The 25,814-nt window shown below is 43.3% G+C and overlaps 1 protein-coding gene across 6 annotated transcripts in view; it reads right to left on the bottom strand.

The window, feature by feature from the left end:
- Positions 1–1,746: 1,746 nt before the first annotated feature.
- Gaba-b-r2 (gamma-aminobutyric acid type B receptor subunit 2) overlaps positions 1,747–25,814 on the bottom strand; it is a 29,807-nt gene continuing 5,739 nt past the window's right edge. For 5 of the 6 annotated variants that reach the window (XM_077417253.1, XM_077417252.1, XM_077417250.1 and 2 more), the window contains 18 exons: positions 22,853–23,094; positions 21,057–22,179; positions 14,179–14,316; positions 13,807–13,974; positions 12,849–13,202; positions 12,078–12,311; positions 10,243–10,303; positions 9,653–9,887; positions 9,276–9,516; positions 9,064–9,186; positions 8,806–8,916; positions 8,501–8,725; positions 7,663–7,845; positions 6,919–7,018; positions 6,511–6,622; positions 5,527–6,071; positions 4,791–5,057; positions 1,747–3,829 (listed from right to left, as the gene is read on the bottom strand). In XM_077417253.1, the coding sequence (XP_077273379.1) occupies positions 3,636–3,829; positions 4,791–5,057; positions 5,527–6,071; positions 6,511–6,622; positions 6,919–7,018; positions 7,663–7,845; positions 8,501–8,725; positions 8,806–8,916; positions 9,064–9,186; positions 9,276–9,516; positions 9,653–9,887; positions 10,243–10,303; positions 12,078–12,311; positions 12,849–13,202; positions 13,807–13,974; positions 14,179–14,316; positions 21,057–21,449 (3,684 nt within the window). In that variant the 5' untranslated portion in view covers positions 21,450–22,179; positions 22,853–23,094 and the 3' untranslated portion in view covers positions 1,747–3,635. Of the gene's footprint in view, positions 3,830–4,790; positions 5,058–5,526; positions 6,072–6,510; positions 6,623–6,918; positions 7,019–7,662; positions 7,846–8,500; positions 8,726–8,805; positions 8,917–9,063; positions 9,187–9,275; positions 9,517–9,652; positions 9,888–10,242; positions 10,304–12,077; positions 12,312–12,848; positions 13,203–13,806; positions 13,975–14,178; positions 14,317–21,056; positions 22,180–22,852; positions 23,095–25,526; positions 25,811–25,814 lie in introns of those variants that run through there. The other variant, XM_077417255.1, reaches the window with a different exon arrangement.

Below are 25,814 nucleotides of genomic sequence, written 5' to 3'. Positions count from 1 at the left end.
AATTGTATCACCCCTCCCCCTCTTACATCTCGCAAGTAATGTTTGCTGATAAGAAAATCTTAAAAGGTATTCCTACAAGAAGTCCTTCAATTAAAAGAAATCGGCGGGAACAGAATTTCCGAAATCGCGTGCTCAATCGTATGCGTTAACTGTCGTTTCGGTCCTAATTAAAAATTTAACTGCTCGAATCACATTATTCGATCGAGAGAATCGGAAGAAAGAAACTTTTTTTCTTTGCGAGAAGAGATCGAAACTAAAAGAAACTATACGAAGAAGTTTCAGCGCCAACATATTCCAGTTTCAAAGTCTGGTAATCGAATTTTACAGAACGAATTCCAGTCGATCACTTTTAATTCGCCCATTTTTCGCAAAGATACATCCGTGTGTCACAGTGACGTATGTATCTCGAATACAGAACGCTTCGTCACTCTTATCACACTCACTTAATCACCTTTGGCTTCGCTGCACGCACGCGTACATTAGTCGCATTAATAGATATATTGCTGTCGGGTTTCCTTTTTTTTTGTTCTCGCGACAATTTGTAAAAAACTTTTGGCATGGCTTGCCTACCGGCGACACCACTGACTTACGTAATTATTACGGGATATTAAGATCATATATGCTCTAACTAACAGTATAGGAATACGAGTACAAACGCGTCGAGTGTTTAGTGCATGCGTACCGACCGGTATCGACCGGAAATAGATTTATCCTTAACTAATCGGAATATTGTACCGCGTTTGTTTAGCGCGTCGTTTTCCGCCGGTTAAATGTTTCGAAACGACGCGAGACCGTTATTGAGAGTCGCGACGTCGCCCTTGATGAAATTTGAGAAATCGTTGTGTCTCTATATTTAAACGCGAGTCGCACGACGAACTTCCGCCTTCGTGCCGTAAAACGGGGTACTGTTACACGAGAACGACTAACTGCGCTAAAAAGGAAGGAAAAAAGAAAAAGAAAAGCGATCTTATCCTTTTTCTTCTTGGACTCGCCGTTAACTTCGGTCGTGAATACACGTCGCAAGTTACGTCGACTTAGGCCGCGCAGTCTGAAACTCTCGCAACTTAGGAAACTTAGGAATCTCTCACGGAAATACTCAGCGAGCTCTACTTTTAATGAGTTCACTCGCAAGTTGAAATAACGAAAACTCAATTTCACTCGCATAAAGGAGCGTTGGTGTGTCCGTTTTACCTTTCAACCGCACATTTTTCCCCCCGCAACCCGCATTCGGATACAGTCGCCCCGTTTTAGAGCAGGAAAGACGTTCAATTCGATTTCCTCGCACGAGGAATCGAATCTTCCTAGTCGTGCGATTCGCGTAGAATGGAATCGCGTTTCTTTTACTACTCCTCGTAGAAAACGAAAGGGTATGGGGCAATTGACAATGCATGCATTGATTCGATTCGATTCGATTCGATTCGATAATTATCAGTTTTAGGGATATACCCGAAGGCATTTTATTAATATGCTCCGCCATACTCCTCGAGGTATTTTTGAACACAGCACCCTAGCGGAGAACGAAATATACTTGGTGAACGTTCACATAATTACCCCCTAGGATTGGCTATACGCGCCAAGTTAGGTGTGTGTGTGTGTGTGTGTGTGTGTGTGTGTGTGTGTGTGTGTGTGTGTGTGTGTGTGTGTGTGTGTGTGTGTGTGTGTGTGTGTGTGTGTGTGTGTGTGTGTGTGTGTGTGGTGTGTGTGGGGTGTGTGTGTGTGTGTGGTGTGTGTGTGTGTGTGTGTGTGTGTGTGTGTGTGTGTGTGTGTGTGTGTGTGTGTGTGTGTGTGTGTGTGTGTGTGTGTGTGTGTGTGTGTGTGTGTGTGTGTGTGTGTGTGTGTGTGTGTGTGTGTGTGTGTGTGTGTGTGTGTGTGTGTGTTTGTATGCGTGCGTGCGTGCGTGCGTGCGTGTGCGTGCGTGTGCGTGTGTGTGCGTGTGTGTGCGTGTCGCGCCTGTGTATGTGTGTTCTCTGTGTGTATAGGAAATATTCAATGAATATACATTACTTCGTAACATATATTTACAAACACATAGTTATTTATTTTAGAAATGTACGCGAGGGAAAACTTACTTTTAATATTTGTAAAATACCGCTCCTACCGCCTTCCGGCCTGAGATTTGGCGAGCCTCGTGAAAACGGGCGCTCGAAGGAGAGAACGGAAACACTCCTAATTAACATGCTCTCGATATCTTTGTTTCAACAATCCTTACAGATTATATATACACACATACATACTTTCTCTCTCTCTCTCTCTCTCTCTCTCTCTCTCTCTCTCTCTCTCTCTCTCTCTCTCTTTCTCTCGCTCTCTAAAAAACACTTGTTAGCCGACGGAGATGCTTATAAATCCTCTTTCTCCAGGATTCTCGTCGTCACAAACGGAAAATGCTTTACAAGTTGAAAATCATTACAACAGTCAACAGTTAAATCTAGTTTCCGATCTGCCGCGGCTAACAAATATCTTTCTTTTTTTGGTTTTCCTGTAATTTGTCTTGTAAATATCTCGAAGGTATATATCCGTTAATTAATTAACCGCGTTAACTAGAACTAGTTCAATATATGTTTCAAAGTCGCGTCACAAAAATATTTTTCGGTCGCACTAGGAAATATTTAAACAATATTTGTTCGCTGCTAGGGTCTACCTCCCACCCTCTTTTCCCTCTCCCCCCCGAAAGCGATACGCTATATCGATTGCATAGACGACCTCCGTCACATCATCCTCTCGAAAGTGCGTGTGCTGTATCATGGATAGGTACGAAGTTTTTCCCTCGTTTGCTTCACCGTAATGTTTGTTATATGTCACGTAACATGCTGCGCCACTAATGAGATACAGGATCTATTGACTGACGTTCAAGTAACTAAGCGTGCTCGATAATATCGCGCGCAAATCCGTACATTTACTCCATTTACGTCTAGAACCGAATAACGACGATGAGACGAGCAGATATTGAGATCTCGCTGTGGCTTTTTGAGTCTTCGAGCTCGCGATAGACTTCGTTAAACTCCGAATTCGTTTTCTCTGTTTTTTTTTTTTTAATATTTTTTTTCTTTATTTTCTCCCTCGTTTCGCCTTCTACGTTCCTACGCTTAAATATAATCGTCGTCTTTAGAAAATATCTCTCGTGTGTTAATAGAAAAAGTCTTACCTTTATTCGTCGACCGTTGTCTTTCTCTCGTATCTCGATAAGAGAGTTATACGAGATTCGAGCATCATTATTACTAGAGCGTTATGTTACCCTTCTTTTTTTGTCCTCGTCCGCGCTTTACCGTGATATATCGAGTGCTTGCTGTAGAGCGAGGACGCGAGAGACGGAACGAATAATTAATTAACGCGGCGCGGTAGCGGTATTTCAAGTCCGTCATCATTCTTATAAATAAATCAACGGAGTGGTAAAAACCGTCTGAAATACGTTCGATTTAACGATGCCGTTATCGCGAATAACGTCGCCGGCCGCTCGCTCGCTCGGGGGGCGCAACAATCTAAAAGACGCTCGCAAACGCGAGATTAACCAATTAACTTAGATAACCGATCTAGCACGCCCTGTGCTGGGGTGAGTCCGTGACGAGAGAAACGTGATTTCGCGTGTGCGCGTGCCGGCGCGGTGAGGAGAAAGCGTCAGGTCGCCGCCGGCTTGGCCGTTAGAGGTACTCGACGATGTCGCACTTGATGGATATATTCGGGCAACTAGCTATATTCGAGCGATAGCCCCGCCTGGCAGTGCTCTTGTGCCGCTCGGTGAGGAGCTTCTGAAAGATCGGCAGAATCGTCAGATCCAGCAGTTCACCGTCCGATACGGCGCTGTACATCTTCGACACGTTCACCGAGGAACCACCTGCAAGCGAGGACACCGAGGTCGAGGACTGTCTCAACGACATTCGTGGCTCTATAACGCACCGTCTACTATACGTTGCATCCGCGCCAAAATCTAGCACGCTTGACGTTACATCCTTCACTCTCGAAGGCAAACGTTTGAAACACATTATTTAAACACAATGTCCGAACAGACCTCTCACGTATACGTAGCTTCGCGTGTATTGCCGCGTTGTTCCCTTGACGTACTCGAATAATGAAGATATGAATATTTCCCGAGACTCGGGCAGGCAATTATCCGATGCATTCAATTAGCCGGAGATATCGATAACTTCGCTGCGCGTAATTATACTGCTATTCGGACATTTTATATACCTTGTTAATTTGTTGGCTGACGTCGACTTCGTTATTAAACGTTTGTTTGTTACTACTTCAACGTAAGTAAATACAATTTACCTCACGAGATACGATAGCTGCTGAGTATGATATATTGATATATGGATTCGAACGCAACAGTTAAATTTAGTGTTTAATCACGAAATCAATATCAAACAAGGTAATAAGGTGATGTAATGTGTATCCAAGCATAATTTCTCTCTCTTTCTCTGGCTTTATTATTTTCCATTATACTGATTTGAAGTCTTAAAGATTTTTCTCGTCATCTTAATCGTAGGAAAACCTCAAACCATCAATTTTTTGTATATTTAGTTTTGGCGTAAATGCAACACTATTTATGCACAGCAAGAAATCTGCGGTATCTCATTAAGATGCCGATAACTTTATGCACTCTCGAGACTTAATTATTATGAAAAACGGACCGTCCGTATACGGCTACAGATTTGCTAAATCATTAGGGTTTCTAATTGTTAACAAATATACTCTTCTTTCCGTCTCGGGACGTGTTTCGTTCTCCGGCCGTTTAGTATTCCGCAAATTTCCGTTGCTGTACGGACGCGTAATCAAGAGAACCGAGAGACGGGTACCGTTCACGTCGCCGCTTCCATCGCGTGCGTTCGCCGCGACGTGCTTGCCGTTGTGCATCGTCGCCACATTCGGGGTGCTCTGCACGTACTCCAACCGTGCCTGATGGCGCAGCTTCGAGCCCGCGTGACGGCACATGCGGCGCGCGACGCGGTGCGAGCACTCGACTATGGGGTGACCGCCACCGATGTGCAGCCGCAGGCACTTCTCCCGCGTGCGTTCCGACATGGAACGCTGGATTATCGTCGACATCGACTCGTCGTACTTCCCTGTCGACAAAACACCTGACGTATCGTATCGCGTCCGCGCATAATGTCTAAAGATATACCTAAGAAATCTAGGCAAACAAGTCAAATCTCGGATGCTATAATGCCGACTGACCTCGCGCCGTTTCATGTAACAATAGTTAGCCCGGCATACATCAGGACTTGTGTGTAGAATAAATAGTACTCAATAAATAAAGAAGACTCAATGAACGTAAATCGAAACACTTAAAATAATTCTTTCTTTTTTTACACGATGTAATGATGATTTTGATTTGATGCTTTTTAACACTTGCACATGTATTTTTGCAGAGTTTAAAAATTGATACTTTTGAAAGGCGGTTCGCAACACGCGTGGTAACGACTAAACGTACATATATATAAAAATCATTTTCTGTAACACGAATTTTTCACTTATACGCGTGTCATACTAATTGTCAACCGCGAAAAAGAACTCGGAAGTGCCGATTCTTACCGGCGTGTCGATGATTCGGCACGTATTGCAATGAAAACGGCATCGCGTGCTCGATGTAGCTCTGCTCGTGGAGCTCGCCGAAGGAGACGTTCTTGGTCGGCGGCGGCGTCGACAGCTTCGCTCTGCGCTCGTCCTTGCTCCTTCTCCTCACGCGGCACACGTGTCTCGCGATCTCGGTCTCCTCCAAGATCACGGAGTCGCTTTCCTCAACGACCGGCGGCACGAAACCGTAGCGCGTGGTCGTGGCTTTGTTTGGCAGCGGCTCCGGGCTCCTGTGACGCTTCGGTAACGGCTCGCCGTCCTTGACCGCCTCGTCGGGGACGCTCTTGCGCCGCAACGCGTCCGCGCCGCACGTATGCCTCATATGCGTCATCGTCGTTGTCGTTATCGCCGTTGTCGTCGTTGTCGTTATTAACGACGGCGGCATTGCGTCCAACGCCGCCACAGCGCCCGGAGAGGAACTCTCCTCGACCGCCTGGCTCGTTACAGCCACTCTTTCGTTGTCGATGATGATTGACGTGGCCTTCGAAAGGGATGCCCTTTTCCTAGAAAAAGCACCACGCGACTATCCTGAGAATGGACGGCGAATCGGGTGCGCCGGAGACTTTTGGATCGTGGTCAGTAGGGTGGACGGATTACCGTATAATTGTATAATATTTAAAATAATTGTTTAAATCTTTTCCCCTAACTTTTGGAAAGACATTAAAAAAAGATGGATAAATCACAAGTAATTTTAACGGCCTAAAATTGTTTGAAAAATACGTTCCTGAACACTTTTCTGAATTTTGTTAAGTTTCTATTTTATATATCGTCTTATGGAATTACCATTGAATTGTCAATCGTCAAACGAATCGATTAATTACTTTTGTCAAAAATAATTCATCTATACGTAATTCATCTATACACAATGGTCAATTTAACTATGTTCCGTTAAAGGGTTTAGATCTGAAGGCGGAGTTTAATATCAAACGTGATTATACGTACTTTGCTACTTGATCCACGTTGACGTAATCACCCTCCGGCTGCGAAACGGTCGACGAGTTCAAGCTGCACATGGACATTGAAACATCGGTCGTCTCTGTGGTTATCGATGGTCCTGTCAAATAAATAAATCAAAATTATTAATACGGTGATTTAATGTTATCCATCGTTCTGCATAGATTGCAACTTGGCGCAGAGTTTGTAATTTATCCATCACTCTCGTTTTATATAAAATTTGTAGACCGGAATATTTAAAAAAAAAGTTTTTGAAGAGTTGTCTTCCGTGTGAGGAAAATGTAGTAAAGTTAATATACATTCCAATTAATATAATGACACTACTTCAAAACTATTTTTAATTTTATTCGACAAATATCAAAATATCTTTTAAAAGACATTAAATGGAATATTTACCTTCCCTTTTAACGGCCTCTTCTGGCTTTGGGACCGGCAACGTGTCGACCGTCTCTTGCATTTCGCTCTCAACTTCCTCGCCCATTCTCCTTAAAAACCCCTGAAGTAATATGCAAGATAATGAAAATAACTTCCTCTAGCCGCCACGCACGAGCACGATGTGAACGCAACATTTCTAGATTAAGTACAATATTACTTAAACGTGCGAGTGTACTGGAAACCCGTCGGAATAATTTTAGATTGTTATTCTCGGAAGTCGAACTGCACGAAGCAATGACGCCGTGATTATTTATATATAACCGAATTAAGGATGGATGGTGCGTCGTTCGCTTTTCCGTTAATCGAAGATCGCTATCAACCTCTTTTAAATTAATTCAGTGCACGGATGAGTGTTTTATTAAACAGCATATATTTCGTCAAGAAAAACGTTTTAGCGAAATTAGTTGTTAGACAGAAATAAACATAAAATAAGGTAAATAATTATATAAAATATATTATGATTTTTTATTTTTTTTTTAAATTCTTATCTAAGATTTAGTTTTCTCAATAAAGCTTAATTTTACTGCTGAACGTTAAAAACCAATTCCAGATTTTCAGATTTGTCGCAGAACCTGAAAAAATAAAGGTAGGTTCTGCGACGTATATATAGGACACTGCGTAACGTAGCAAGTTTGTAACACCGCACCGGCGAAGTAATTCTTGCTATAATGCCGTTTAGAAGTTTGATGAAACGGAAAAACTTACCTGAAGCTCGGAATCTTTTTGCAACAATTGCTTCCGGAATTTTTTATTCGTCAGCTTCGCCTCTTTCAAGCGCTCGTCGAGCTCGCTGACTGTCGAGTCCCTTCGTATTTTCAACATCGGCCTCAGAGTCGCCCTGGTCCGCTTATTTATCGCCCCTTGTGGATTTCTGCGTAACTCTATTACCTGAAAATCCCAAAAGACTTACTTGACTCTGCCAGTCTCTCATCCCGAGAATAGAATGGACATTATTGTTCTAGGGTAGAGGTCCTTTAAAAACATACACGTAAAGAAAACATGAAATGTGTTTGAAACGTTAACTAAAACAATATTGCATTATTAACATAAGTAAAATTAACATAAAATTATAACAGAAAAAAATGATATAAGTATAAAAGACTATATGAAATGTATATATATATATATAGACAGCGAATATATTTTAATAAATATTTTTTTCTCTAATAATATAAATTTCCCCAAAAAAGATTGACGCCACAGATGTGATTGAAAAGTTTCTTTAAATAAGTATATCGACTGAGAATTCCGAGACTCTGAAAGAAAGCTCTACAAAGATCCCGTACTGTGATCTGTAATAAGAAGATTGCTGAGGATTGAACACGCGGCGAATAGATAGTATCAAACAAATCAATAGTATCGTGCTTAAATGAACGAGAACTTTCGTGAGACTTTGCCGATTTAAAATTAAATCCGTTTGACAAAGTTTCCGTTCGGAAAATGCTAAACGGAAAGCACTCAATTAAGTAATCTCTTCGAACGTCTACGATCGAAGGTCAGCCAATTTAAAATGCAAAACGTCGAGTAAGATACACAAACGTACCTTAGGAATAAAAACCAGACAAAGAGTGGCTGTACTACAAAATATAATGAACACCGCCAACATTATAAACATGGCGTCTTGTTTGTCAGTCAGCACGAAGCTTATAGCTGCACCGGTGACGCACATTATAACAACGTTGTACACGCTCATCCCTACGTATTTACTGTCATTTAATGCCGGTATACTAACGTGCCGCGTTTCCCATGCCAGAAAGGCACCGAATATCTGAAAGCCGGTCAGGTGAGTGTATATCGTATATGCCATTTTATCCGCTGAGGCGCTTAGCGCGATTCAGCTTAACTTACCATTAAAAGGCCTTTGTATGCATATATGCAAAACAGATAAATATTCATTTGATTGCTCTGACAATACTCGTTTTCCGGGATGATTATTATATCCTCGCTGGAAGGGTGATGCTGCAATCGAGAGGCAATTCGCGTATTAACGAGCATTAACGCGAGTTTGCTTCGCAAATTATGATAGATGATAGAGGAATACCAAAATTTATAAGCGTATATTATTGACATATAGATGTATAAACCTTTGTATATTTTTGTACTCACATAGGGCTCCATTTGTTTTATCGCCCGATAAAACGGATCAGCCACTTGCCACGTTGTCATGATCGTTAGATCGACAGCCAACAATATTCCAACGACCATGAACAATTGATAATCTTTTATCACCTGAATCACGATACGGACTCGTTAACGTTAACGTTGAACGCACGAAGGGTCGCCCCGCCCGCGCCGTTACGGTCGTTAACGAGTTATACCTTTTTGTTGAGCTTCACGTCGGTGAATATGGAATGTACGCGCCACGTCTTCGAGAACATGGAGCCGAAGGCCAACGAGAAACCAGCCATCAACAGCCACGCTCGGGCCGTACAGATATACGGAAACGCCGCTACGCTCGATAATTGTGAGTCGAGTCCGAGGAAGATAACGCTGCTGTAGGTCAGCATGCAACCGATGATGATGAGGTTGTTCAGGTGGGGCGATGACATTTTGATGTATCTGCAATATTGAGTTTCGCGCGTGAGCCGCGCACGTTCGCTCCCCGGGGCTGGGGAAAGTAAGCTGAGAGCCAAATGGAGGAACCGTGTTACGCGCGTGGTTCTATAACTGTTACGTATTACGGCGGAGCCGTCACCTTTGATTTCTGTATCTGATATTGATGGCGAGAAAAATGGATGCCAAGACGATACCGACACTAGCGGCCGAGGCTAGCACCGCGTACAGCGTGATATCCACGGTGGAGTGCTCGATGATGCGAACCGTCCTGTCTTTCGGCGGCGGTTTGCCGTTCCACAACGAGGCCTCTCTTCTGGTCAGATCCAGAATGCCAGTTATGCTATCATATTCGCCTATGTTTACCTCGCGACCGTCTAAAAGGATGAGTTCACATTCAACCGAGAACGCGCACGCGCCGATAAGACAACATTCCTATTTTGCGTTAAGCATAACCGATTTTCAATATCGAGCAAAAAAACAAAATAATAACTAACTAAAACTGGCGCAAATATATTTTATTCATGCAATTTAAAAATTCTTGTGTTAAATTAAAGTTGCAATCTGCGCGTTCCGCACGACATAGTTTTTAATTGAATTCCTTTATTAGTTGCTGTACTACAAGCCAGTACTCTGAAATTTATTTCGAAATAGGTACTTTGATCTATCTGTTTAATTCTAAATACAAAATTCTCTCTCTCGCGCGCGCGCCAATATCAAGAAATAACTTACCCAGGAATTGTTTTAGAAGAATGTACGCTTTCCTCTCATTGTCATAGAAGCGGACCGGTCCCTGCAAAATTTTATATTTCTCACATCCTTTGTCGCGTTATTATACAGGACGGTTACCACAGGCGATCGGGATCGTGAATCGGATTTCGGGATTTTAAAATAAAAGCCCGCTCTCACACACACACACACACCGATTCAACTCGCTATCAACTCATGCCAATTTGCCTCGCTAACTCGCCTGGCGGTTTGTCATGTTTTTGATTTCGTTTTAATTTCAATTCGGTTCACCGCCGATCGGTCCCATTCTCCCGCTCTGTTATTGCTACCATACATACACGTATGCGTCCCTTTTTGCTAAAACGCGCTCAACCGTGGCGTTGCAAAGCACTGCGTCACGGGTATATATTTGAATGAAAGAAAAGAGAAATAAAAAGGGAAAAAAAGATGAAAATGGAATGGGAAAAAAAAGTTCAACTCATTAATTTCGCCTCGGTAACGCTCGTGCGGTTAGGCACGCGTTATAGAAAAGTGATGCCTGCGCTTGAAGACACTCGGAGTCGGGCAAAAAGACGGTCAAGTGTAACACGCGCGCCCAGTACAAATGTTGATTACTGAAAAACGCGGCCCCTGTGTTCCTCCGCGTCTCTCTGTCCACGACAGGTATACAAAGTGCCGAGCAACTCGTCGTCGTCGTCGAGCTCACGCGCTCGACGATCGAAAGCAAGGGTTGTCGCTCGTCTAATGAGAGAACGTATATAAAGATTCCGCTCTCCAATCTTCGCCTTTCTTTATAAACGTCTTCTTCTCCTTTACTCTCCCTCGTCTTTTTAAGTGAGTTCCTCCCGGCTCCGCGATACCCGGGGGCAGTCTCACGGCAACAATGGATATCTCAATGCCCTCCTCGACACAAATAACAACTTGGCGAATTGGAGTCAGGCAAGTAGACGCGAATCAATCGAGCGCGGAAAGGGAAATATTTTGCTTTGAGCTACGGAAATTATCGTTAGAAGGACTAGAGCGAAAGGTGATAATCTCAGCAAAATTCTTTTTCTTTCACGACACACAAAACGTCACAACTTTTAAAACGTTTAGAAAATTTATTGGAACAATTATTTTAAAAAATATATCATAAATGCACATACTTTATTCTAATCAAAAGTAATCACGTGGATGGAATTGCTGTAAAAAATTAAAATTTTATTATTCTCATCCACAATTTTCATGGTAAATTAAATATAACGAGCGATATACAATATTTTCAGAAAAGCAATACGAAATACCTACTTAAAAATGAAAAATTAAATATTTGTAGTATATTTTCAGAGTGTGTTCTTTGAACTCAAAAGTTTGATATCAAGAAAGATATTAGAGAAATTTACGAAACATTAAAAAGTATTGTAGTTACCTAACTTTTTAGATATCTTTCAGAAACTCGTTAGCAACTGATGGCGTCAACGAAAAGTACTGTAAGATCATAATTTTCTGAAAGAGAATACTTGGTACAACAGAGTTTCCTTCTCTCCCGCGAATTTTCCGTTTATCATTTAAGTACACAACAAAAATAAAACATTAAGTAAATACACGGATTAGAATTGCAAAACCTTTTTAAAGATTGTTTCAAAGCATTTATCACCGATAAGTAGGAGCGGAAAATGTAATCTAAACTTGTTTATCCAAGATGATCTCCACAGAAAACTATACAGCTCTTTATAACGGCGTTCGTTTTTAGCACTGAGGATTTTATGTCGAATGACTGCATTATTAGGTTTGTGTTCGGCGCACAAGGGACAAGAGGCGTCGTTGCGGGGCGAAATTGCGAGACGGGCCAAGCTTACCGTGACGCCGTCGAAGCTTGTATTCCTGAGGGCCTCGAGGAAGAGCCTCTCCCACAATGCATCCCTGTACCGAAAGTCGGATATAGTTTGGTTACGATGGATGTGTCGTATCCTGCGCGCGACGTGTTTTACAGCCAGCGCGACCGTCCAGATGCCGTCGTACGTGTATCCGTGGAACCTGGAGTATTCGCCGCCCCGTCTCGAATTGTACTCCTCCTCGTACTGGTCCGGGGTCTGGGGGTGAAACGCATCAAACCGAATGCATGGAGACGCAACAGGCGTGTGCCCTCGCCTGTGACGAATCTCAAAGAGTCGCATCGTATATACGTCGTTTCCATTTGAACCGCTCGCGATCGCTCCGAGGCGCGATTAAACGCAATTTTTGGAGACTCGATATATTCGATCAGAAATGCACTCGAGCAAATATGCACAGATACGACACTCGAAGCGCTATTCTACTCCATCTACGGATTCTTCAGCCAATCTGGATCCCGATTCTTCCGTAATCCTTTCAGAATCGTATTCAGCTATTCACGTGGGATAGAAGAAATAACGTTTCGTCGCGTTTCTACCGAGGAAAGAAAACCTCGAATACGATTAAATTACATTAATGTCATGTGTAACGGGGAAACGCGACCTTTCGACCAATTCTAATTTAGAGGCCAAGTAATTTCCAACTTGGACGTCTTCAACGAGATTCGATTTCCCGGAACTATCCGCGCGGATTTAATCGAAAACCAACGGTATACAGTTTCAGTTCGGTACACTCACGATTCCGGATGTGGTGTGCTGCTCCTCGGTCGTCAGCGGAAGCAGATCCGTCAGGATGACACCTTGAAGAGCCTTGGACAGCTCGGCAGGGTCACACTCGCTGTTCGTGCTCAACCACCACTCCCTGGTGTAAGTCCCGATGATGACCCACTGATACTTTCTGCCGTATAAGCCGAACCTGTAAGCCTCGCAGAATATCTTCCTGGCCCACACCTCGTTGAAATTTCCCAGGAGAATCCTCACGTCCCTTTCCTTGAGCTTCTCGAGCGCCGTTCTCACCTCTGTGGCAAAGCTCTGCGTCTCCACGAGCTCTATTTTGCTCTCGTCTAGATCGGCCACCAACCGATTATGCACCTGGAAACGCGATTCACAGGGAAGGTGCGCGCCTTGAGAGAGGGCGAGAGAGAACTGCCGCTTTCAATCCGAATGCTTATCACGTGCCGTAACGCGAGCGCATTCGCGCATTTAGCTAGTTCAAGCAGGCCGCTAGCGACGGCAAATCTCTATTTATAATGTAAATGGAACAGTTGCTGCCATATACATCACCCACGCCCGCGAGCGCGCGTGGAAAACGACGCGCTCTCGCGACGGGATTAATTAACCCTTTCATTTCTCCAATTGCTTCCAACTGTCGAGAACCACTGTTTGAATCACTTTCCTAATGGTATCCAACGCGTGGAAAATATATAAGAAGAGAGGCTTGACCTTTTTTCAAAAGATTTTCTGTTTTTTTCTTATAATACACCGTGCTCTTATATTGTATAGAAAGTGTGTATTTGCCGTACGGACGGAATAAAAATTATTAATTTTAACTTTTACATTTGCAACAAAGGACTTCGAATAGACCATGGTATAGAAAATTGTTTTAAATTTTATGAATTGCTTTTTTCTCTCTTTTCTTTTTATTCGGTTTTATTACTGAACAAATACTCTCTCGATGCATTAAGATTGGCTTTACCAGTGCATATCTGGGCTCGTTCTGATAAATCGTGCCGACCCGGGTCCAGTTGAAGTGCAGGAGCAACGCCACTCGCGGTGCGTTGAGGGCATTTTCCGACGGCACGACCCTAAAGAAATTCGGGAAGCTATTGGTTGTAAACATAGGATGGGTGTCCGCGTAGCTGAGCTGCAACAGTAAAAGCAGAGAACGAATATTGGCATATAACCGCATCTCTCCTACGAGCCTCGTGTTTGTTTCTGTTCTTTTTCTTTCCCCCCTGTGCGTGGCGTGTCTGCGTGTGCAGAGTATGCAAATAAGCAGAAGAGCAAGAAGGAGGACAGTCTCCCGCAAGCCATGAATATTTACCGCGACGTTTTACCGTCGCATTACCTGCGTAAGGCGCCAGTGTTTCGAGGCTTTCGCTATCGGATCCGTGACTTGTGTGCAAGCACCACCAAAGAGTATCACCTTGTGCGGCCCATTGTGCATCATGTCGAAGAACGCCTTCATCCCGACGGCGGCACTACACTGCAATACACGCGATATGTTATCCATGTTCGTTTCCATTATACTTTCGCGTTATATATATATATTTAACGTTAATCTGTGTGCAAGCCACGTAATACAGCATTATCCTCTTTTCCTCGCAATGGAACAAGGTAAACAGCCATGAAAAAACAGCGGTATTTTTTTCTTTAACATAATTTCTCGTTCGTTGAACCCGGAGAATAGTGTCGCGATTTACGACACGGCGCGCTCACACTCGGAAAATCGCTGAGCTTCCAGACATATCGAATTATGAGAGTCTCGAAGTTAGCCCAGGAGGAAAGCTGAGCTGACGACAAAAAGTGGAGCAGCTTGTATACGAAGACGGGAAAGATTAATCGCTTCCGATTACTTGCCGAAAGGATATTGTGAACCGTGTACGATCGGTGCGCGACCGAGAGCCACGTGGTATTTTCAAGTACGCTACCAGCATCAGTTATACGGCGAACACGCGTGTAGACGCGTCTGGCTATTTTCGTATTATTTTCACTGCGAGCTGCCTTTTTTTGCTCGCGCCGATCGATGCGCATCGGATTTTATTAATTCAACCGTGTAATCGGGCGCGATGCAGTTTAAAATTAATTCTTCCCATTCTCTCGCGCGAAGGAAATTGCTGCTTTTCGACGCGACGAATTTTCTACATGGGAGTTCCGTGACACGCAATCGCATAATTAAGATATCTGCCGCCTCGTTGGATCGATATCGCTTTCGTGATTTAACCCCACAGACATCTATAAGCGTATATAGAGATGCCACCTTTTCTTTCGTAATGGTGGATTATTCTTTGCCATTTGCCACGACAATGCGGCGACCCTCGTTCGAGGTCGATGAAACGATGCCTCTCCTCGTTTTCATAGCACATTTGAAATAAGCTCGGATCCATTCTTCCTACCGGCTTCTTTTCTCTGGTATTATGGTGATCGTTAAACGGCGACTAATGAACTTGGAGTTCTTCCTCGAGTAGCACGATTCTCTCTTGTAACGTAATTTTCAAAGACGGATTTTTATCTCTGCTCCGTGATAACCAGCGTATTGGAAATCGATGCAAAATAGAATAAGAGGACATGCAATAAACGCAAGACGGAATCCTCTAGACAGCGATAAATGTGGACGTAATTTAAAAAAAATTTTGAAGAGAAAAAATAGTCACGCTCTCACCTTTATGAATTTTTTAAATAAAGAATTAACGCGAGATAATAAGTAGCTTGCGAGGGAATTATGAGGACGGAAAATGCATGGGGGAGAGATAATGGCGGAACATCAACTGGAGTAATTCAGAAAATGTTGTTTGCGCGAGAGAATCGCAGTTTCTATTTTGAAAATATAATCTTGATTGATTTTGTGAAAATCTCAGAGGGCTTATAATAGATTCAGCGCTTCGTGCGCGAGGTGCGGACTCGTTCCGTTTTTGTCCAGTTAGAATTTCTATTTTCATCTGTACAATTATATCCTTTTACATCTTGTCTTCGGAACGGGGTCATCCACGGTGAGCGCAAAGAGAACGTATAGCGATACGTTGGAATCAATTTCCACGTGAAAAAGAACACTCGAAATGCGGTACTGATATCACAGGAGCATGTAGACACCGTGACTCAAACGGAATATGCGACGTCAGTCCCAATGATCGTCCGTCACCGAGATAACTCGTTGCTCAAAGATCATTTCTGGTTGCTTTAACTGTTATTTCAGCTACAACGCACAAAGCGCTTGTATCCACTCGCATTAAACTTATTTCTGCAAAAATTCAACTTTCGAAAACAAAGTTTTTCCTTCGACGGAATATTTAAAATACTTTTCCTATTTTTATTATTAAAAAAAACCATTATGGTATATGAATAGTTAAAGTTCTCTCTGTGCTTCCTCCTCGAAGTAAATAAAATCGAAGAGTGTTGCGCAACTAAATTACTCTAGATTTATTAATATCACAATTTTTATCCCACGCAAGCTTCCGAGTTGATCTTCCGCTAATTAAGATGACGTCGACATTATACAACAATATTCACCCCTTCCCACTGATTTGGCATCTATTCCCTTCTCTATTTTTTGGCTGTAAACCAACAAACACTTGTTGATTCTGCAAATATCAAAGAGGATTTTCGATATAAGAAATCATCACTCTTCATCTTGACGCAAACATGAACCGTGAAAATCATGATTAAAAATGACAAGTCTCGTAATATCGCGTCTAATATTTTTTGCGATTTTTGCGATTTAAACCGTTTTTCGTTTGAACATCTCATATTTCGGATATTTTCTTGACTTTTACCGGACGTTTCCTAGACTCTTGAGTTCGCCTCGAATTTTCAACCTTTTATATATATATAAGAAAGAATGTAATGAGATTATCTCGTTAAATATACTCGACGTACTTTCGATAAAGCGTGAAGCGCTCTATATAAATATATATATATATGTATATATATCGCGCTTTATCGAAAGTACGTCGAGTATATTTAACAAGATAATCTCATTGCATTCTTTCTTTCCGGTCAGTGGACGCTTCAGGTGTAAAGCACGCGTGTAGAAAATTTCCGACAGGTCTCCGCTAAATGTAGTAGTGCCATATTTCGCGGGAGAGCCGATAAGAGAGCAAAATAGCTCGAATCGCGCGTGCAACAATAACATTCCGTACTTTTGTTAAAGGCGTAATAAGCGTCTCTCCCTCTCTTTCTTTCTCTCTCTCTCTCTCTCGTCGTTTTGGCACGGAATAAAATTCCACACTTCCCTCGCGGTCGGATGCTGTAAATGAAAGAGGGTAAGTACCGAAAATATCTTACGTCGAGTGCCTCTCGCAAATCCTTCCGTTTCTCCAAATGAGAAAGCTGTGATTTACACCGTCCCGCAGTTTCCGCGCTCAACGACTCGCCCGCGCATTGTTTTTCATAGGCATCGCGCGACCCATAGCGACCCATAGCGCGCTCGCATAAATTTCCATCCATAATTTAAAGCGTGCGCGACCGCGCGCGCTTGCAGATCCGCGCCACCCCCTTCGGATGCAGACGTCGTGAAGGGACCTAATTCCGCGAGACTCGCGCACGAGCCACGAGTTCGCATGGGTGTCTCTCATATAGTTCCAGACGCTAGAGAGAAAGGTAAACGTAAAGTTTTCCCCCTCGAAGTTACAGTCGCGGTCGAGTATCCTTGACTCGAGAGGCGGCTATATAGGGCTGCGTATACGCACGGTCAACGCGCAAATCGGAAACCGAAACTGTTGTCTCGATGTTTGAGATCCGCGTCTGAAAAATGTACGCGCTCGCGACGTATGGCGATGAGGGATGTTTGCGTTTGTAGGACAAATGCATGGCGCGGACGATCGTTTACATTTGCGGTGGAATCGAACCGCGGCGCGGGCCGGGCGCGGGATCGGGTCGAAGAAGATTCCACGAAATGCGCGACGATCGCTGCCGTCGCGCGATCGCGGCGGTAAACAACACGATAAATCGTCCCGCGTCGATAGCTATACTAATTCAGCGGAAATTGAGATACAAGTGGCGGTTGCTGGCTGGATGTATCGACCGATGCGCAATATCGGCGATGGCTGGCAAAGGCAAAGCCCAACCCTCCCCTCCTCACTCCCCCAATTCTCTCTCTCTCTCTCTCTCTCTCTCTCTCTCTCTCTCTCTCTCTCTCTCTCTCTCTCTCTCTCTCTTTCCCTCTCGGGACAATGTGTTCACCCGTCAAATATTCTCGGCAGAACCAAATGCGTCACGAATTCGCGCGACAAATTTTGCTCCGCGCTGTAATTTCGATGAGTTTAATCCTCGATTCGCAGAGTGGAAAAAAAACGTATTCCGCATCTGTCCCCATTACCATTATTCAGAGCAGAGATCATTTTCGCGCGGCTGTAACATGGTGATTCGTAATAACGACTTTATGTTTCAGTCTCGATGCGTCGAGCAAATCGGAGCGTGTTTGAAAATGTATAACGTAACAGGGTGGCGCATACGAAAAAATCAATATCAATAAAAGTTTTATTAATAACTAGCTAGCGAGTTACCCGTACTTCGTACGGCCATTTTTCACCGGTGCAAGTGCCGTTTTATATATATATATAAACGAAAATAAATATTTAATAATTTAGAAATTTGTTAATCGATTAATGTTTAAAAACCTCGTTAACGTTTGGAAAATATTATTACGTAGCTTTAGCGCTACGAAGAGATAATTGCCGCGCGTCTGGTGTTAAAATTTCAGATAAAATTGGTTCAGCTGCTTTTAAATAACGCAGTTTTAAATAAACAAATAAACAACAAAAGATCAAGAATTAGTCGATTAATTATTGTTGCAAAAATATTAGCGGTTTGAATAATAGATAAGCCGTTTACACACACACACACAGGCAGTTTGCCATTTAAAAAAACACAAATATGCGGATTCAGTTTTATTAATTATTAGAATAGATAAAAGCATAACGGATGTGTCATGTTCGCCACCGATGGTCCGATGGAGGCCATTTCTTGCACACTTGAAAAAAAAATGATAATAACATTTGTGTTGACCCACTAACCATTAAAAATATAATTGTAAAGAATTTCATTAGATTTCCCATTGTGCGCAGTATTATTCTGTGAAAAATTTTAATAGCAAAATCCGAGGTGCGAAATTTCCAGAAAAGAGGAGTCGAGGTAGCGCTCGACGATAATGGCGCGAGTATGGTCGCGTACGGCCTGGCGCTATTTTTATGCACTTGACGTCGAGACGATGCCGCGTGATAATAATAACACAGCAAAATAACTTTTCAGGATGTAATAACGCTAGCACCGAGCTACCCTTTTGCGCGCGTCACGCCGTGTAAAACAGAGACGCGACGAGACTCACGAGACTGCTTCGCTTTTCAGTCTACAAATATTAGATTTCTTATCTGATATTTTGCGATAAATACGTATATGCGTTTTCTATCTCTTTCGTTTTGTAAAAGTTTTCCAGCGATAAAAATTGATTTGTTCCTTGACCTAAATTTCAGATTGCACCGGCATTTTCGTGCGCTCGAGTCCAATTCTATTTCCATTGTCTAGTTTCTACAGGCATATACATAAGAATAATTTTAGATAAAACTTAAACAGATTCGCGTATTATTATTACTAAATGTTCGAATCCTGAATTGTTAATATAGAATTGAACAGATCGATGAGTCACATAAAAAGACTGGTATACATAAACGTGACATTATATACGATCGGTTAACTGAGATATCGAAAGAAACGGTGGAAACAGATATCTTTTCTATATTATTAGCGGATACGATTGTGAACGATAAGTCTACAATGACGTTGCGTAAACTTTGAATCTGCTCCCATCCCTTATCGGTTTCCTATTGTATGTGTTCAACGCTGTGTATACCTAATGATGAGACATGTTTTTCTTCTCATGAAAGCGGATCCACCGGTGGGTCACATTTTGTTCTCTCAAACAAGCATATAATCATCTGTATATACGAGTTATATGGATTTTATGTATACAAATAGAAGTCTTCCGTCCCTCGGAGCTACATTAGTTGGACCGATATTGTTACGTTACGTATTTTCAAAGAATTTCTTACCGACATGCAAAAATCTCATTCGTTTTGCTACGTTATACGTTTTTGAAGTACTTCTTCCGTACTCTTTTGCAGAGTACAGAAATTCAACCATCCGACAATTGATGTACGTTTTCACAAACTTATAATTTTTATAGACGTAGGTATAACATTTTTATAGGTATAAGAAGAGATTTCAGTGGTGTCCCGATATTTTAACTCAATTTTACAGCTGCGTTATTAGAGAACTTTAAGATTTTAATTCTTTTGTACACAGTTCATCCACTATCCATCATAAATCCACTATCATTTTTTAAAATAACTGCAAAAATATTCATTGCAGTTTTATATAATATAGTCCATATTACCAGAAAGATTTTCTCTCAAGATGAAATTTAAGAACTCGCATTTATCTCTCTACTTTGCTACGTTATAGGGTATTGAATCGTTTACAAATTGACGTTTCATTAAATACATTTACCGAAATTGAAAGCTTCCAAGCTATTAAAATAAAATAGAATTTCATAATACTACTTTTTCCCTTACGTTATCAAATTTGATCCCTTGCATTTTAATAGAAAGTAGAAAAAAATGAGGGATAAAAATCTTGACATTTTAATGAAAAGTCTTGAGCAATTCTGATCAATCATCGTTTTCAATTTAATTAAGATTGAGAAATGTATCTGGAGAGAATAACGAAAGAAGATATAAATATATCCAAATCTGCTAATAATTTATCAATTTTTGATTGGACACGTTATTTCAGCTGCGCAGCCAAACATCTGGAATCTCTAATGGCCAGTGTGTATCTCTTATCCTCACATTACTACATATCAGTATTACAGTAATGAAATAATATCATTATTTATTTAACGATTAGTAATTCTGGATCGAGATATATATTTGAGCAGTGATGGAAAAAGTTATAAGCAAGGTAATAATTTATTAATCTTTAACGACCCTCGCGCGATAACGACGACTCGGCAAAAGACTTGGGCGGGTCCGTAATCAAATAATAATGAAAAAGAAACTGCGTTCAACAACGTATAAGGAGGATAATTGGAAAAAGAAAGAAGAAAGAGAGACGAAAGGGGAAAGAGCGTAACATTAGAGAGAGGAACAGGTGTAACCTTACTGAAAAAAGTGAATAGGGATTCGCGCTAACTAGCGTTCAGGGATTTTGGCGTATCTTACAGGGGGAACTCACCTCCGTGTCGTTCCACCACATATGCAGTCGATAGTCCCTGAGTATGGTCGGGTGCTCGTTGATGTGCTCCACCGCGAGCTTCACCGCGGGCATGACGCCGCGGCCGATGTGACCCTCCGGCACGTGATTGCCGTACGGGAAGAAGCCGGCGATGTAGACGTCGCGCTTCTTGCTGCCGCCGAGGTTGATCGGCTTCTGCCCGGCGCACTCGCCGATCAGCAGCAGCCAGCAGCAGCACGCGATCGCGACCAGCAGCATCAGCGTACGACGTCTCGACCCGCCGCCGCCACGGCCGATCGCCGCGGCGGACACTTGCCCGGCCATCCTCATCCCGTCCTTCATCCAGTCAAGCCCGACGACATCTCGCGATGTGAACGCGACGCGCGCTTTCATCTCGTGCTCACCCGGGTCACCGGGTACAGGCCCGACGAGAAGCCCCGCGCGACGCTCGTCGCCGCACGTCCACCGACTTCCGTTCGCATGACGGAAGATACGACTCTGGAAAGTAGGCACTCGACGCACTGGTCGGCGCGATTCTACGGCGAGAATCCGCGATCGATTATTTGTTACGACGACGGCTCCGTTTCCGCTCTCGAGGCAACGGGCGTCGCATTCCGCGTCGATCGACACCGGGATCGGAACGCGACTCCACTCACGAGAATAATCCGTGATAATTACGCATTGAAACGTACGACGCGGAATCGGCGCTCGATTGGAGATCTCGCAAAGTGTCCGTGTACCGTGTACGTTTCTCAGTCGATCGACGCTCGCGTTTCCCGCGGGTTCAACGGAGTCCGATTAAACGGACAGATCGCGGTTTGTCGCGGAAACCCGCGGGGCTTTGTGTGCTCGACATCCGATTCGATACGAGGACGACAGCTGCAACGAGAGGTGCCGATATTTCGCGGAGAGCGCGGTACACCATTTGCCTTATTTATCGCAAATTCGAGTTCCGAGCTCGCGGTCTGCAACCGGCGAGATCTCGTCATAAACTTCGGGCGCTCATCGGTAATGCGCGTGCGGGTCTTTATCTCAATGCTTCATTCCAGGCGATCGCACCTTAACGTCGTTGTCTCGTCGTTCGTGTCTCATCGCCGCCGCAACTGACGTCTCCTGGTTGCATCTGCAAACGCAAGCTCGAGTCAACTAGTTATTTGTTTTGCCAGATTAGAGTGCTAGAATGTGGCGCGAAAGGGTCGCGCGAAGTGAATCAAGAATATTATCAGTTTCATTGCCTCGCCTGTTCCCGACGAGTGGAGTCGGCGATAGCTCCGCCGGGGATTAACGGAGATTAACGAGGAACAAGAGCAAGGTTAACGAAGAATAATGAGGATTAACGAAGGAATCGAGCACGAGAGATCTTGTCCCCCTAGCACCTAGCACGCGCGGGGTATCTTAAAACCACTGACCTTAATTTTCGCCACGCGTTTCCCGTACGTTTGTGACGCGCTCACGCGAACAAATGATCATGCATATCTCTCCAAAAAAGTATTCTCCTAAATTATCTTGTAAAAAAAATTAAAGCTCTTTATGAAGTAAGTTCGTGTTTTTTAGGTACCTATTACGGTACGTGTCGCCGTTTGCGCTATATCGTATACATCATATCCGCGCGAAATTAAAGCTTTATCTCGTTTGGTGTCATTTTCACTATATATAGCATCGCTTCGTCTCTCGCGCGTTATCAAAGTAGATAAATAAAGTTCGCGATTCTATCTAAAGTTTAATCCCGCAGCCGCGAGGCGCTATCGAACCGGGCAAAGGGATGAAACTGTTTTACATTGTCGCCGTTAACTTACCGGCTCGGCTGCTCCGACACCCGACCTGGCCCACTTTCCGCCGCCATTGCGGGCACATTTGATCCGTGCGACGCGAACCTGTGCCTTCAGAAATAACATATCCTCGGGGCAAGTGGGAATTTAGCAATCGCAATCGCAGTCGCAGGTCGCCGGCGTCGCACACTTCCCCGACGTCGTCTCGGATGTTTGCCGATGGCACGCCACGTGAACTTTTTCACTTCTTCTTCCGTAGTGTCCGTTTTCTGGAAAACGCGCGAGAAAACATCTTCGATCACAGACGGAATCGAATAAATCTATTTACGTCCGAGCCAGAGGCAAAAACCATCCTTCTCTCTCCCTCCTTTCCCTCCGTCCAATAAAAAGAAATTGTCGTTCGGGAAAAATACTGTGTACGCAAAATAAAAAATACATACTTTGTGACTGTATAATACCAATAACGTGACTTTCCGACCGTATCCGTCAGTTAATTAATGTAACAGCTGACACGCTATTATTTCACCGAATCTAGTGATAGTGTCGTATTATCATTTTACCAAGATTATCGGATGGCGGATGATCAGGAAAATTGAGATGGAAAGGGACGGCTTAGGGCGAAGAGGATTGATGGCGTTGTTCGGAACGGGTAAGATTATAGGGATGTTAATGGCTTAGGAATCTATCTATAATGAACATGAATTTGAGGTGACGTAGGTTGTGTGTGTTTGCGTGCGTGTATGTAGGGTGAGAGAGAGAGAGAGAGAGAGAGACAAGAGGGGAAGGAGGAAAAGCCAGTCACAGAATTTCGGGAATGTGTGAAATAGATCTCTGCCAACGCGATGCCTACGGGGTGAATTATGCTCGGAAATGAGAGCGAGTGATCTCTCGCCGATGTTAATAATTGAAAAATATGACGCGGATGACACGACCGTGCTGCGAACTTTTTTATGAGGATTGACGCAACGCCGAAAGAAAAAAGAGCGGAACGACGAAAGGTGACGAGGGAGAGAGAGAGATATATAAAAGGAAAGGGTGTGGAAAGTCGACATCTCTCTCTCTCTCTCTCTCTCTCTCTCTCTCTCTCTCTCTCTCTCTCTGCGGACACCATCCGGCATTAAATTTACAGGGGATACCTCGTTACTTTACATAACCGTTCGACTTTCGGGAAGGAGGACATACCCACAGTTTCCCTCAAGACCTTCTCTTGTTCTTTTTTTTTTACCCGTCGATTTTTATTATACCGAGATAAACTTCTAACTTGATAAACATCCGCACGGTTTCGTGCGTTCTTTAAGTTCGAGCGGAACTTCCGCAAAAGTGTATGCGTTACGAAGAATCGTAAAAATGTATGGGTTACGAACTTTCTGTGAAACTATGCGGAACCTGATAAGTTGGGTGGGTCGCGTGGCGACTTTAGCGAGACGATCATTTCGACCTGGTAAGATTTTCAAGTTACGCCGGACAATAATAACTTCAATTCTGGCGAAACTGCGAGAGAGCTACAGCAATAACCGACCACTCGCGTACCACGCAATAAGTTACTGTATTAACTTAGTTTATTTTATTCTTAAAATTGATTAGTTTTTATTGTTTTTCTAATAATGATAAAACTATTAATTTAAAGATATAAAGAATATAAAAAATTAATAATGTGTGTGATAGGAAGAATAAATAAATAAATTATTCTCTAATAGCAAGTCTCTCCCTTTCTCTCTCTCTCTCTCTCTCTCTTTCCCTTTCTTTTTCTCTCGGGACACTTAGAATCAAAGTCGAGAAACCTCTCTACCGAAAGATCGAACATGAAAAGCATTTCAAGCCAATCAGACCTTCCGCGAAATTAGAGCTATAAAATTTGAAACGCGCTTCGATCGTCGTCGCGATTGGCCGATGCGTCAAGAACGGCTCGTAGAACGACCTCGTACAGTACTTGAAATGACGATCGATGCATTCCCAGTTGACTTGCTATACCTTTTAGAACCGTACGTATACGTCAATGTTCTAGTCCGATGTAGAACGCGATCTTATTAAAGCTGTTCGAGGTGTTCGTCGCGGTTTCTGCAACAGTGCAATGATGCGCGATGAAATTCAAACTTTGGGTCAAGGATCTAATCAGGATTCCGAGATTTTATTCCGAATGCGCGATATAAATACAGAAGCTGGAGATAAATTACTCCGTACTCTGACCATTCAAACGTCGCTGACCTCGCAGCATTAACGAGGTAGAAGCGGCTTTAAAATAATTCAATATCCTACCTGCTTTTCGCCTCGAACCTTTCCAGATGAGACTTATTAATGTGATAACGTAATTACTCGAACCGTATGGCTGTAAGAGTTTTTGCGCAAATTAATTACGTCCGTTATGCTCGAGTCGGACTAAATCTGTTGATCGCGAAAATTTCGAATGAGGAATAAAAGGTGGCGTGAGAGCGGAACATTACACAGCGTCTCCTGGGTCTCTAAAGGTTAAATGTAACGTCGATACATTTTTAATCACGTTCGTATCGCAGTGGCCATCGGGCGATTCCGTTTCACGGACAAATCGTTATTCGTCGACGTTTAGTTCTCAATGGTTTCGTTCGAGAGCCACTTTCCTATCTCATTGTCAACAATCTCAACCGGTAGCTTCGACTCGTGAAGAGAAAGGAGAGAGAGAGGGAGGGTATTGTGTCGTGCCAAGTGCCTCGTCGAGATGACCTACAATTGCTGTTTAAGTGGTCCGGTACGAAGCCAGTTATTACACAGTCGTAAACGGTCGCGTTCAATTTCCGGTCGCGGAACATTCCCCTTTCGAAGGCCCCTTGGGCTCTCTCGGTCGGTGACAAAAGGCGCACGAGGGATCCCCCGCGTTTGGAACGGTAAACAACGCGATGGCGCCCGCTTACTCTTACTAAGACTCGCGTCGGAGAAAACAATTCTCCGCGAGTTTCTTCCGTCCCTACGTGTTACACCTCACTGCGTCCCGCTATTCAGACTTTTCAGAGAGGTG

The sequence above is a fragment of the Temnothorax americanus genome, unplaced genomic scaffold (genome assembly GCF_048541705.1).
Source record: "Temnothorax americanus isolate GAGA-0224 unplaced genomic scaffold, ASM4854170v1 Scaffold49, whole genome shotgun sequence".
NCBI lineage: Eukaryota > Metazoa > Arthropoda > Insecta > Hymenoptera > Formicidae > Temnothorax > Temnothorax americanus.
Note: the sequence above shows the minus strand (reverse complement) of the source record. Positions and strands in the feature narration are given on the sequence as shown.